The sequence below is a fragment of the Crocodylus porosus genome, unplaced genomic scaffold (genome assembly GCF_001723895.1).
Source record: "Crocodylus porosus isolate Cpor-Errol unplaced genomic scaffold, CroPor_comp1, whole genome shotgun sequence".
NCBI classification, from domain to species: Eukaryota; Metazoa; Chordata; order Crocodylia; family Crocodylidae; genus Crocodylus; species Crocodylus porosus.
This window is the reverse complement of record NW_017728886.1, coordinates 79,491,428-79,506,301: the sequence shown is the minus strand read 5'-3', so window position 1 is coordinate 79,506,301 and position 14,874 is coordinate 79,491,428. Positions and strand designations below refer to the sequence as shown.

General features: G+C 41.3%; 1 protein-coding gene across 2 annotated transcripts in view; it reads left to right on the top strand.

Moving 5' to 3' along the window:
* ULK4 (unc-51 like kinase 4) overlaps positions 1-14,874 on the top strand; it is a 442,797-nt gene that overhangs the window by 103,494 nt on the left and 324,429 nt on the right. For both annotated transcript variants that reach the window (XM_019537396.1, XM_019537387.1), the window contains exon 19: positions 13,381-13,542. In XM_019537396.1, the coding sequence (XP_019392941.1) occupies positions 13,381-13,542 (162 nt within the window). The remainder of the gene's footprint in view (positions 1-13,380; positions 13,543-14,874) is intronic.

Genomic DNA, 14,874 nt, shown 5'->3' with positions numbered 1-14,874 from the left:
GTAGGTGCTTGAACCACCTCCGCTGGCAGACTGTTCCAGACCTTGGGGGCTCGGACAGTAAAGAAATTCTTCCTTATGTCCAGCCTGAAACGGTCGTGCAGGAGTTTGTGACCGTTCGACTGCATTCCTATGTCACGGCCTGTGGGTCATTACTGCTCTCACCAGTACTTTCAATTTTCTCCCTGCCAATCCATAAAGTAAGTACATTTTTAAGGTATTTAAAAATCACTGCCTTATTTTTCATTAGCACTATTGGGCAAGGGCTTTTAAGAGAATTTTTTAACTTTCTGTTTGTTACCAGAGATGCATCTCATGTCTTTTGGCTCAGAGCATCTCAGTGCAGCAGTGGTCATTTATACCTTGACCGTGCCAGTCTCCTTTGGAAATTCCAACTGAACTCTGACATATCCACTGTATGGGTAGCCCTCTTTGCTTAAACCACACAGTCATGGCCCTGTTGATGGTTGTAAAGATAAGTGTTTCAAATTTTCATTATAAAATGACTGAAAAATAATGGTTTGAAATCCACTATCCAGCACTGCAGAATACTGCATCTTTTTAGTCTTTACTGGAATTTCAGCTTGGGGTCCTATTAACCCTGAAGGGGATTTAGACTGACACATCTCCTGTATTGGAGCCTTGGAATTCAAGGGACCTTAATGATTCTGCTCTCTTTCCCTGTCCTTGTTTCTTGACATCTTTCCAACTGGATTTCAGCTTTTCAAACACAAATGTGGAGTTTTCTAGATTCTAGAAACAGCAGCAGCAAACTATCTCAATGTGATGGAACAGGAGACCAGCCTGGCAAGGCAGCAATTTCTTCAACAAGTTGAAACTCAAAAAAGAATTTTATAAAAAGAAAACAATTAAAGTGGAAACTTAGTTAAAACACTAAGGACAAGTATAAGAGCATTGCATGGCCATACAGAGAGAAAATCAAGAAGTCTGAGGCACAATTTTGAGATGCACCTGACATAGGGCATAAAAGGCGTGAGAAAGGATTATACAGATTTGTTGGAAGTAAGAGGAAGTTGAGAGAAATAATAGGTTCTTTATGGAATGTGGAAGAATCTAGTTACGGGTGATGCAGAGAAAGTTGAGGTATTTAATGCCTTTTTTTACTTGACTTCACAAACGGGGACAGCTACCAGATAGGCAAGTACAGTTGTCAGTAAAGATAGGGAAGGAGATAAACAGTCTAGAGTTGATGGCAGAGCAGGTTAAGATTTACTTTAGAGTAGGTAGATGCTTTCAAGTCGGCAGGGCTGGGTGGGATGCACCTTAGGTACCGAAGGAATTGGCTGAGGTAATTTTGGAGCCATTTGCTATCGTTTTTGAGAACTGAAGGAGATTGGTTGAAGTCCTGGCTGACTGGAAAGGGGCAAATATAGTGCCCATCTTTAAGAAAGGGAAGAAAGAGTGTCCAGTCAACCTGACGTCAATACCTGGAAAGATCATGGAATAGGTCCTCAAGGTATATATTGTGAATAATCTACATAAGAGCAAAGTGATCTGAAACAGCCTGTATGGATTCACCAAAAGCAAGTCATGCCTGGCCAGCCTAATTTTGTTCTATGATAAGATGACAGGCCCTGTGGATGGGGGCAGAACAGTGGATGTGATGTACCTTTACTTTAGCAAGGCTTTTGACACTGTCTCCTGCAGCATTCTCATTAACAAGCCAAAGCAATGCAGACTAGATGAAAGTACTGTAATGTACTTAGCTGGGTCATACTCGGCGAGTAGTCCTCGATGGCTCAATGTCTGATTGGGAGGAGGTATTAAGTGGGGTTCCCCAGGGGTCTGTCCTGGGTCTGGAACAGTTTAATTAATTATTTGTATGATGGTATTGAATGCATATTTAGCAAATTTGCTGATGACACCTAGGTTATTGGAGTTGCAGATGCTTTGAAGGGTAGGCCTTGGATTTAGAATGACCTAGATAGACCAGAGAAATTTTTGGCTATTCTGAAAGTGTGCTGTAAGTTAAATTCACTAGTCTGGGTAATAACAGTCAGCCATATTCTGCTCCAGTTCCAGGCTCTTTGGACCAGTTTATTCTCAAATGTAAATGATCACAACCATAAGCCAAGAATCCCTTGTCCTGTCAAGTTTTAAGGAAAGCGTGACGTGGGTAGTATGCCTCTACTTATTCTCCATAGCACGACTTCTCTCTTACAGCCCTTTTTCCTGCCTTTCACTTCCAGGAAGTTTGTTTAAATCTTCTCACTCCACACTAGTTGATGAAACCATCTGACCTGTCATTCAGCAGAACAGGTCTGGCTGCTAGTTCTCAGGGGCAGATTGTCCTGTGTTGCATATTGTGTTTGAAAAGGGTAGATTATGAACAGAACATGGGCAGTCACTTAATTACTCTCTGTATTTTAATAAAAAGAGGCTGTGCTTGCTGGCTTTCTTTATGCTTTGCCCTTTAATATGCCTATATGTGCCCCAGAGCATTTGATGAGTATATCCTAATTTTAAGCAACCCAAAATATGTATGTGGATGTAGAATTACCAGAAGTATTTTAACTACTGCATATTTGGCTTGAGGTGTGAAATAGTACTGTGGTAGCCAGAGCATACCTCTCCTAGAAGATTAGCTTAGGGGACCCTTAGGTCTCGTAGGTTAAAAAAGTACACAGATACAGAAAAACTGGAGGGGGGAAGTAGCTGAGATGCCCACACCTAAGACACTTGGTACTTTCAAGAATAGGCTCTGTTCATATGTTTTCACTTTCTGGGGGAAAGTGGACAGTCCCCCTGCAATAACGCTTCAGCAGCTGTCCTCCTCACAGGATTTTATTGGGAATAGAGGGAGTCTCTAAAGCTAGAAACAGATGACTACAAATGAAGTGAATCAGCTATACTATGCTCCCAGCACAGCTGATCTACTTTATTAGGCAAAACACATTGCCTGTTGTCCTGCCAGTTGATTTTGCAGGACAACAGGTTGCTTTCCAGAGACACCCCAGGCAGTCTCCAGGGTGAGTTCCTGGTATTGGCAATCCTTGACTTGCCCCACTTTCAGAGATGTGTCCCAGCTTGGCAGATGTTTCCAGGGCCAAATCCTGCACAGGAATTCCTGGAGTGCATAAGACCAGGCCCCTTGAGCCCTGGGAGTGCTTGCCCAGGGCAACAGCAGTGTGCACAACTCTGGCTGCCTGTGCTTTCCTGCCATAAACTTCTATAAAGCAAATAAATGTCTTTCCAAATAAAGCGGCACAATTTATTACTACCTTCTATCACAGCCACATTGTGGCACAATGTAAGGTATACACGTCTGTTCATTGTCGCTTTGTGCCACAGGGGAAAGTAATTGCAGTGACACTGAGAGAGGTTGCAGGACTCAATTCGTGGCATGTCTGCCAACAACGTTGGCCCCCTGTGTTTTTGGGTTTAAACCAATCTCTAATGTTTAGTCATTAGGAAAAAGTTTTCTTGGAGTAATCACATCTGCTCTGTGACAGTCTTTTGTCCCTTATCTGAAGCTTCTAATTCTGGCCATTCTGGAGACAAAGTACTAGAATAGATGCATCCTGGAACAGATGCACTAGATACTGATCTAGAAATGTATAGTAGTTCTTCTATTCCTAAAAGCTGCTCCCCAAAGCTTGAGGATATGCCTCTTGGTGCATATCTGTTGCTTAAAAGTTCATAGATAGATTTAATGTGGAGCATTTCCATAGTTTCTAAGTACTTTTTGTAAGATTTGGTTGAATTGCCTTTCAGATTATAGACAGATAAAAATCAGTTGAATTATTTAAATGTTTCTAATTCTCAACAGTCTTTCACATCAAGAATCATCTTTAGTAAACAGAACCTTTTATAGTTCAGCAGTTTAAATCTTAAAAAATATCTGAACAGCAATGTGTACTTGAATACGATTCAAACAAATATTTAGTGGAACAAAATTATTTCAAAATATAAATCTACAAAGTAGCAAGTCAAACAAACAACTGTCAAGCATATTCAGATAGATTTTTCTACAAAAAGGTTGTTTTGACAAATTGACAAATATATTGTACTAAAGCAACTTATTTAGTTTTTTCAGATATATTTTTGGAGTTTTTTGTGCTGAAGAATGCACTGTTACATGTGACAAGATAAAAGGTGGGATTGTCCCATAATCCCTTGTGATTTTCTAGCTGCCAGAATGATGCCCTAGGGCTGCTAGCAACCGGTATAGTTAATACAGCAGTCTTTAAGTGGGTAAGACCAGTGTTTCGGGTTCTTGTGTGAATTAAAGTTGCATAAAGATATGTTTGTGCTTCGTAATTCAAGTCAGCGGGGGAAGTAATAGAAGTAGTTGGAGCAAACTGGTTTTAATCTGAAGCTTGAAGCTTTTTGGAAGGGATTGCGTGATGAAATTGGATGGCAGGAACTGGGTTTGACAAGCTAGGCAATAGTGTTCAGTTCTACATCTCGTATTTCTGTGTCTCCATCTATGCTTCTTGTCAACTGCTTAGAATCTGAGCAGTTGTAGCTTCTCTTGAAATATATTATAACTTGTTATCTGCTGTACAAATTGCCGTAACTTTAGTATCATGTTTATGGATAATGCATAATGTTCACGTATAAGCATTTAAACTTTGTTTGTGCATCTAATTAGAATGGCAGCATTTTCACTCACCAAATATGTATATGTGGTTTCTGCATTTGAAAAGATCAGCAAACCCCTTTTTTAATAGACTCATCATTACTGTACTGTTGTTAAATTAAAGTATGTGAATTAAGAAATACACTTGTGTAGTCTTTTATTGCCAATTAAGAAGCTTTGTTTGCTCTCTTTAATAGGAATTTGAGAAAATAAAACAGATTTACATCATTTGGTACAGTTGTTTAAATATTCTTGAATTCCTTAAGATAAAATGGCTGTTCTTCAAGTCTGTTAGGAATTGCTCTGAAGCTTTCCTGAGTCTCTTGTGTTTTAGTAAGATTTGTCATTTCCAGAGCAGAACTAACTCAGTGAAACAGAATAATAGAGGAAGGAAAGAGTTTGCAAGAACGAATGTATTTGTGTTGAACTGATTTTCTTCTTTTAATATCTTATATATTCTATTAAGTTTTGTCATTGCAACTATAATATGGCATAACAAGCGGGAGGCCTGGCAATCTGATATATTTATTGACTAATAAAGGAACACAATGTGGAGGTGACTGATTAAAAGACAGGTGTAGAAAGTGCACAAAACAGTCAAACAGCAGCAAAAATGAATCTAATACTGAGAACTGATAGGACAGTAAATTAAAACTGATAAGACAGAAAAATCTTTTTCAGTTGGGGAGCTGCAAGCTGGAATTTGCAATGCTTGAACACTGTTAAATTGAGATGAATGTTGATTTTAGGTCTGGATGAACTGCAGACATTTGCAGTGAGGCATCAAAAATGGGGAAGTTGATCTATTCATTGAAAAAATCAGTAATAAATCCAGAGAGAGTCATGTTGTTTTGATGTGAAGAGCAGGACGTGGTGATTTAAATGATATCGCCATTTGACACGTATCTAGTCAGTGAATTAAATATTCCAATAATTTCCTCAATCAGTTAATTAAATATTTCAGTGTTTTTAACTATTAGCTGGCCTTTGTTGGGCAACTCCTTCAAACAGAATGCTTCCAGATTTTGCAGTCACAGAGGCTGCTCTTAAACCTGAGAGGATATTTTTCACTTAATAATAGCTACATAGTGCCAAGATTGTGGCTGGCTTGCTTTTTACTCATTCCCTTCTTAGTTTATTCATGATGCTTCTGCTAATGTTATGCTCCTGTCACTCTTTTGTATATCATCCTTTCCTTTTGTTTGAAGCTCATCATTGAGTCCCTATCTCACTGCATAATATTTCAGCTTCTCATTGTCACTTAAAAAGCCTTACCTAATCGTGACCCATGTTAATTGCTACTTTTGTTTTCTGTCTTCTACTGTGTCTCTGCATTCCTCTTTGCTAAATGAACTTTTTGCTTTTCTAATTCCATTTTCTCCTTACCTTACTCACTTGTCCCTGCTTACTCCTATATTTGGAACAGTCTTCCTTTTCTTATTTTCTAAATAACCTCTCTGCTTCTCCATATCCCTCTTTTAAAACTCTTGCTTGGGTATTTTTTTATCTCTAATAATCATGACATTGTCTGAACTGCTTTCCTATGTCTTATAGGCATATTCCTGTAGGGTTAGACTACTTACTCTATTCATTTGTGGTCCTGAATACTAACTGCATGATCCTTATATTGGCTACACAAAGAGGGGAGAGAAAGCTCTGCATTGGGCCCATGGTATAGCTTAGGAGATGTTAGTCTTAAACTGTTGATACCTGGGGCGCACACCTTTTCTGGATTAAAATTGTTGGCATGCTTTTACACCTGAAAAGGGAAGAGGAGAAAAGTGGCAGTGGGAACACAAACGCAGTTTGCAGATGTCTAATTCTGGTGCTGCTGCCACTTCTTCCAGCCCTCCTCTTCCCAGGTGTGGTCTGCGTGAAACTTCCAGCTGCTAAGAAACTGTGTTGGGACCAGATATTAGCAAATAGCTGCCACTGCTCTGCCTGCATTCGGGGGATGCAGCCATGCCACGCTCTGCTGCTCCCTGCACACATGCTGTTCCCCCCAGCTTAAAATACAAAAAAGAAGGCAAAGGGATCATTTTTTATGGTACACTTTTGCTGCTTTTGCAGCACGCTAGTCTGACCCTTTGTGAATCATTGAGCTAGGGGCTTGGAATTTGACCCTTTCCACATATAAATGCAGTGTATATGCACAACACATTATATATGATTTTTAATAACAGTTGGGTAGAACCTGTAGAAAGTTATTATATTGGTGTTATGCAGAAACTATATCTCATTTTATTGCCTGTATAACTCTATAATGTTGAAGTACTGACTGCAAAATAGTACATGAGGCTACAAAGGATAATTTTTGCCTCTTTGATATGTGTCAGTATGATTTCTAATAAAATACTGGTCTTATAACTTGGTGACAAGCGCTTTTTTATCTTTCATATGGCCTGCTTGCTTTCTGAGAAACTAGGACATAAATTATACATTTTCAGGTCTGAACTGACAAAAATAAATTAAAATGAAAGATCTGAAGTTTCTGTTTGTTAAATTCTGATTCCTAGTGCCAAGAGGCCCATTCAGCTAATTTTCTTATTCTAAAATTTGTAGAGAGGGAATTCCTTTATAAAATTTCTGTTCCAATAGGATTTTTTCTCTTTTAGACTCAGGTCTATTTTTTTCTCTTTCTTCTAGTTCCACATGTATGCAGTAACTTAGTAGGAATTGTTTTGTATTAGATGTACTCAAAAGCTGGAAACATGTCTCATTAGAGCTGGGACCTCTTGTCCTTGGTTTTAACTAATCAAAGCAGATATTTATACATGTAGCCCTTCCAAACTGTGCATTACTTTTCTCCTGCTAGTAGGTGGCCAAGGACAACAGACACCCCATCGGCTTGTCCCAAAAATGAATAGCAGTTCAGTTAAGTGCAATGCAGTTAGTTTACAGGAGCACACAGCATTTCCGGAAGTGGGTTGGGGGAAAATGTTAGCACATCTTATACAGCATACTCCAGGTACTTGAAGTGGGTCAATGAATGTGAACATCTATAGGATTCAGGGACAAAAAAGCTTTCTTTCAGGAGAATTGCAGTCTGTTTACTACCTAATACAGTACCAAATGGTGGATTAGAAAAGAAATTCCCCTTTTAATATTGAACTTCCTTACTTCGGTTCAGTAAGTTAGCACCTATTGTTTTGGAATACAAAGGTATGGCTAAATATTTAAGTTTTTGCCAAATATAAGAGCTAAGGCCTCTGTCCTGTTTTCTGTGGTGCCCACCCCCATACACAAAGTAATTAATTTAAAAGTGGAGCTCATGCCATATCAGGGCCTTGGAGAAAAAAAAATTAACAGATGCAATTATGGCCATTTATTGGCCGGTAAAAGATAAGCCAGAGGTCGGCAATCCGTGGCACACATGCCAGTGTGTCATGCAAAGGCATTTTGCTTGGCATGCGCACAGATGGTGGGGAAAGGGCCAGGGCTGTGTTGACACAACATGGATCAGGCCCTTTGAAGCTCTCCCACCATCTGCTTGGAGGCGCGTGTACATCTGCCGGACAATAAGCTAAGCTGGGGCTCTGCAGACCTCAGTGCAGCTACTTGCAGTCTCTCTGCTACCTGCTGCAAGCAACCCAGGCTCTGTGATGGGTAGCAGGAGCCTGCCCAGAGCCCAGGCTGGCTGTGGCAGGCGGCTGGAAGGTTGCAAGCAGCTGCACTGAGGAAAGAGGCTGCAAGCAGAGCCCTGGTCTGGCTCATTACTGGTGGCAGAAGCATGCATGCCTCAGAGTGGATAGCAAGGGAGCCACAATGGCCCTGGTCCCTGATGTTGTAGTACAGCTCCAGCCCCTTCCCCACTTTCCTCCCAGGGGCGCACATGCATCCACTGCCAGCAATGATTAGGGCTGGGGCTCCAGAGACCTTGAGATCCTTGGGTAGGTATAGTCCTTAGATGGCCAGCCATTTGGTGCCTTCCTTTGTGCTTGGCTGTCCTTGGCAATTCTGGAGATATGGGGCCTTCTACAAAGCATGCTAGGATCTCAGCACAGCATGCTCCCCTTACTATGTGTTGTGGCAAGCCAGATGACTGGGCACTTGAATGGCTATATTTGTATGTCACATCATATTATCATAGTGCTGCAAATTTCTCAGTAATTCTTAGCACTTCAAATGAATGCCTGTCCATATCTTAAAGGAAACAGAGAGAATCATTGATGATGTGTTGGAGGGGACATGGGGGGCAAGCGTCCCCCCATATTTCTGCACTAACAGCAAGGCATGGGGCAGTGCTGCAGCATGGCTGGAGCAGAGCCTGGCAGCAGTGGCAGTGGGGGTAGTGGCATGGAGTTGTTTCTCCACACTGTGACAGTAGTGCAGAGTTGTGCCCTCTCGCTGGCAGCACTTACGTGTCGCCTGTGAATAGAATGTTATATACAGTATTTCTTTTCATATTCCAAGTTCAGATATCTAGTTTACAGATACAGACTTGTTATATTTTTCCCAACCAAGTAACTTAAAAAAATATTTTCTCCATTTGTTTTTAAAAGTGAAGAATTTGTAATTACGTGTCACAGTTAACTGAGGGATTATGTGGAATGCTGACAGAACAGAAGTTAGCCCTTGGGTCATACGAGTGTATTAGATTGTGTGAGGCTTTCATCTTTTAAAAATAACTGTTTGGACATTGATGTAGAATGATGCTGAAATAAATTCTTATTTGCTAAATTAATTTCCTCTCTACTTCTGTCTTCAATCTTTGAGATGTGCTTATATATATGCATTTGTAGCTATACCAGTGGTACTCAGCTTTTTGGCTGTTTGGGCCAGATGAATGGTACAGAGCCAATCTGTGCTCTAGATCCCTTATGGGGTTGCCACCCCTGATTGGGCCCCATGCCACCCTAGCCCAGCCCACATGCTGGAATCTAGTTCTGCTCTGCTTCAACGCTGCACACTCCATCTAGCATGCAGGGCTGTGCTCTCTGGCCTGCTGGACTACTCATGAGCCCGGAAATTTGGCAACAGGGAAGCAGCAATTAATGCTACCAAAGCTCCCTCAATGCCAAATTTTCAGACCCATGGGGAGGCAAGCAGACTGAATGACATAGCTCCATGGGCCAGTTGTGGCCTGTAGGCCAGAAGTTAAGCACCCCTGATCTATACTAAGCTTAAAAGGGTGATGCATTAAACAGAAATTTGCTGTTTTCATATCATGTGTTCTTCAGGATGGAGACTAGATCTTTATTGTTTCAGAAAACTTCCCATATTCTGTTGGCTCTTCCATCATCAAAATGAAAATAATACACAGTAAAATGTATAAAGTTAGACTGCTTTGCATATTCTCTACTTCCTTTAGGCGTTAAATTAACAGACAATTGAAAGGATCCTTAATGTTTTCCTTTCATGTGTACTTACTTTTCTGGTGCTTGCTTTGCCATTTATGCAGGCCTCACTTTCAGAAGTGTGTGGCATCTACAGCTCATTGTTTTCTATTAGAGCTGTGAGTGTTCAGCACTTCTGAATATCAGGTGCTGTGTCCTCTAATGCATTTTATAAAACTACTTGGACTCTGAGAAAATAGAGCCAGCATTGCTTTTTGATACTGTTCTATTCCTGCAGTTCATGTATAATACAGTTCATGATACTGACAGAGGTTAACTGGTGTATGGAAGCTCTTTAATCATATCTTGAGGATCCATTTCTTTCCACTAACATAGCTTATATCCTGATAACATGACAAGATGACTCCTTCAGTTAAGAGGCCAAATATTAGTTTAGCTCAAGCTTCACTTCCAGAGTTAATTAAGCAGAAAATGGTACAAGTCTTGTTGCTTATACAGTGTTCGAGAACAGATCCCAGAGGGGGCTATGATAGGCAATCTCAGGTGGCAGCAAATTGAATTAGTCTGACAGCCTCATTGAGTTTATACAGCACTGTGAGGATACATGACCTTTTTCCAGCCAAGATGCTGGAATGACTCTGGTTATCTAGCACAGGGCACGACTCATCTTAGCACTGGGTGAAAACCACAAGATAAAGTACACATCAGGGGACATATATTGCTAAGGATAGCTAAAACTGCATCTGGATATTGCTGGAGATCTCTTAGCATTCATAGTAACCATTCCCTGCTGCATAATGCTTTGAATATGATTTATTTATGGGATTATAATGTATTTATTAAATACATTGCTGCCTGTTGAAAGCGGCACAGGAGCCCCAGTTAGTGCTCCTAATAATTATTTCATAGGCAAGAGAGATTTAATGCTATTATTAACCTTTTGGATATGGAAGAAATTTTGAATGCATATAGTGCTTTTTATAAATGGATTTATCTCTTTGTTTCTTGAGGAGTGCAGAAGATCATTCAAACTAAAATGCAGTTGTATGAATCATAGAAAATACTAAAAACAAGTGTTATAATAATTTGTAATGGAAGTACCTGAGAGAGAGTGTCAAGAGGCTGAATTTTGATAGGTGTACAGTTGTATCTGCAGATGGAGTCATATAGTACAGGATGTTATGCCAACAAAACTTGTGTTATGACCAAGACCATAATTTTTTTACTTACACAGCTGTACCTGAAAAACAATTCTACTGAAGCAAGTAGAGCTATATCAGTGTAAAACTGATGTGAGATGAGAATTATGCCACATGTAAATTCTACTTATTTAAAGTTGAGCTGAAATACTTTGAGGCAATGTAGACAGTGGGCAGGAAGTAATTTGGCATTTATGGAGAAAATTTCCTTTAATCAGAATTCTACCACAATTCCCATAAGTTTCTATAATCTTACATGCTTAAAAATTAAAGCAATGATGGTCAGTAGGGGGAAGAAGGTAAAGAATATATTTTAGTGGCATTAAAATTTTCCCTTTTTCGATGACTTTTGTCTTGCTTTCTGAGAGGTATCATTATTACTGCTTCCAGTTGTTGGTGGTTATGATTGTGAAGATAAATGTCAGAAATCCAAAGGGAATGCAGTAGTAGGATAATGTGGAGATTAATATAAGAGAAATCAATTAATGCCATTATGATGAATTATTAGTGAAGTCAGAGCGTGCTATAGACTTGACAAATTAAATCCCTGGAGTACATCTATTGTCCTTCTTTCTTATATTTAAATTCTCTGTTAACAAATTCGTGAACACTGCTTAAGTATAAGTTATTGCTGAAAGGCAATGCTCTTTCACAGAGCTGGAAGTAAAGTGATGCAGTGCACAATAAATAAGAAACTATACACTATTGATCTTTCATTTCTATTTTGGTAACTTATCTGATTACTGTATATAATATGGTATCTGGCTGTGCATCCTGTATTCAGGTAAAGCTTCCACTAAGCCTCTTGGATATTTCTGGAGTAAAAACAGCTGCAAGATAAGTTTTGTGATAATATGGATCAGCATTATTCTGACATGGCAATTTATTCTCTAGAAAGATTTTAGTATGTATAATAATATACAGCATTGGGGTTGATAATACAGAGATCAATGGCATGTGCATTGGTAAGTCTGGTATGGTGGAAGGGGAGTGGGGAGAGAAGGGGAGGCAGATCAGCACTGCCCTACAGTGAGGAAGGGGACAAGGGCAGGAGCTGCCCAGGCAGGTGGGGTCAGAGCTGCGGCTTGTGGCGGGGGGAGGCAGCTCCCACCTCTGCTTGCACCCCAGGAGGGCATGGTGGGGTGTGTGCCCCCTGGATCTGCGCAGGGTGGGTGGGCTGCACCTGGGGCAGCATGGGGCTCTTCTCGGCAGGGGCTGGGCTCGGAGCGGGCATTGGCGGTGCTGGGAGGATGCTGCATCTACCCCAGATTTCACCGTCACTCTGCTCCCAGTGCCGCCGCTGCTGCCAGCTGCTTGGTGCAGGCCCAGCTCAATGCCCTGCCTCTGTCCATGCGCCAGAAAGAGCTGGGGCTGCGCCAGTTGGCTAGTGGCAGTGGTGCTAGGAGCAGAGAAGCAGTGAAATTTGGGGTGGATACAGCATCCTCTCAGTGCCATTGGCACCCGCTCTGAGCCCAGCCCCTGCTGAGAAGAGCCCTGTGCAGCCCCTGCTGCAGCCTGCCCCACCCTGCACAGATCCAGGGGGCACATGCCCCCCTGTGTCCTCCTGGTGTGCAAGCAGGGGGGGAGTTGCCTCCCCCACAACGAGCCAGGCTCCGGCTCCCTCCCACCCTACCTGAGCAGCACCTGCCTCTACCCCTGCCACCTCCTTCATTGCAGAGAGTGTTGATCTTCCCTGCCCATGCCCCTTCCCTCCCCCCCGCCCTTCCAGCACACCAGACATAGCAGCTGGAGGCAGCTCTCTATGCTGCTGGCTCTGCTCCTCTGCGGCTGCGTGCAGCACAGGCGTATCTTGTCCAAATTATTGGCCCCATTGGGCTGATATCCAATACAGCCAGTTTTCTTTATATTGGTACCTATCCAATATCGGACCGATGTATCGGTGCACCTCTAGTAATTAATATATTTTGTAATGTGAACATTTCTTCCTAAAGAATTGATCATCTTTCATTCTTAATGGACTTAAATTGGATTCAGACTGGGCATGTTGAGATAAGATTCAGTGTTGCATGCTATTTCTGTTGTTTCCTCTCTACAGTATAAGAGTAAGTTGGAAATTCCATCAATTTCATATTTCAAAATTGGCTGAGCTGCCTTGTGGAATGACTCTCTTACAGATTTTAAGTGTGTTACCTGATTTGTATGTAGCAGGATTCAGATGAAGGGCACTTATTGAATCCTGTGGAGTTTTTTTTGAGTTAGTTCAAAAAAACAAAGTCAGAAACATGTAATGTTCATATAAAATGTATTTTCCTCTCCCCTGTAGGAAGAACGTGTTGTCAACCATATGGCAGCAAAGATCATTGAAAATGTTTGTACCACTGTCTCCTATCACGCACAGGGATTTATTACAGCAGAAATTGGACCAGTGTTATGGTACCTTTTTACACATTCTACTGTAGATTCTCTGAAGATAACTGCTATTTCGGTAAGAAGCTTTCTCTCAAAACTAAATACTTTGGATAATTTGAAAAGCTTTTGAGTATTCTGTGCACATACTGGATTTTCTTGCACACAGCATGCTTCCAATTAAGACGCTTCCTTTTTGCAAGTCAGAATGTAGAATAAAAGTTTTTTCTAGAGTCATTGTCAACTCTGTAACATACAGTAAGTGCTCTTGGAAACATAGGGGATCTAGGAAGTGTGCTGCCTGAAGCGACAACCTGGGTGAGGCAAAAGGAACATCTTAGTATAACAGGACATCAACAAGGCTTGTCCCTGGCCCTTGCAAAGGCAGTAGCAAGACTGCTACTTCTTTACTGTAAATAGTTTATTGTAAAAGTGTCTGTAGTAGAGGGTTGTTTCTACACCATAAGCCTTATCAAGATACTACAGGCTGCATGCAGCACCCTCAGCCATCTCAATTGCTGCTTTAAGCACAGCTACAGTGCTCATCTGGTAGCTGCTGCAAATTCCTTAGCAGCTGTGAACAGATTAACATGGGATTTTTCCCTTTCTGCTTGCTGGGGCCGGAGAGAAGTGACAGCCATCTTGGCAGCCATTAGAGCACAGTGTCTGCATGCTTCTATTCCTCCTTGCTTCTATTTCAGGAAGGAAAAATCACCTTACCTAAGGCAAGCACCCTGATTTTGGAGGGCTGATTTTGGGGAGGTAAGGAGGGCTGGCAAGGTACATGTGGTATGCAAGTAAATATGGATATTGTAATTTCTTTTTAATATTTTGTTAATATTTGATTGCATTTGATATATGTTATGCATGTAAAATGTAAGTTTTCTATAAATGTAAGGTAAGCATTCAGCAGTCTAATACAAAAGCTCTGTTACCTGGCATACCCTGGGAATGGGGGGTGCCAGTTAATCAAATATGCTGGTTAATCAAATGTGCACCATCTGGTGCACTGCCCGGCATCAGTATTAGTTTTGTTGAATGTAGCTCTTGAAGTATCTCTCTGTGTAAGCAAGTATGCTGACTTTTCCTATACAAAGACAGCTGTGGTCTGAGTCTGGAGGGACAGAATTTTTTTTCTTCAGTGGACAACAAATCCACCCCATCCTTATTAAAAAACTAGGCGACTGTGGCATTGATGCCTGCACAGTCAGATGGATTGCAGATTGGCTCAAGGGTCATACTCAGAGGGTGGTGGTAGACGGGTCATATTTGACTTGGGGGGAAGTGGCCAGCGGAGTCCCCCAGGGCTCGGTCCTTGGGCCTGCGCTGTTCAATTTCTTCATCAGCAATTTGGATGATGGGGTGAAAAGCAACCTGTTTAAATTCGCTGATGATACCAAAATTTGGGGTG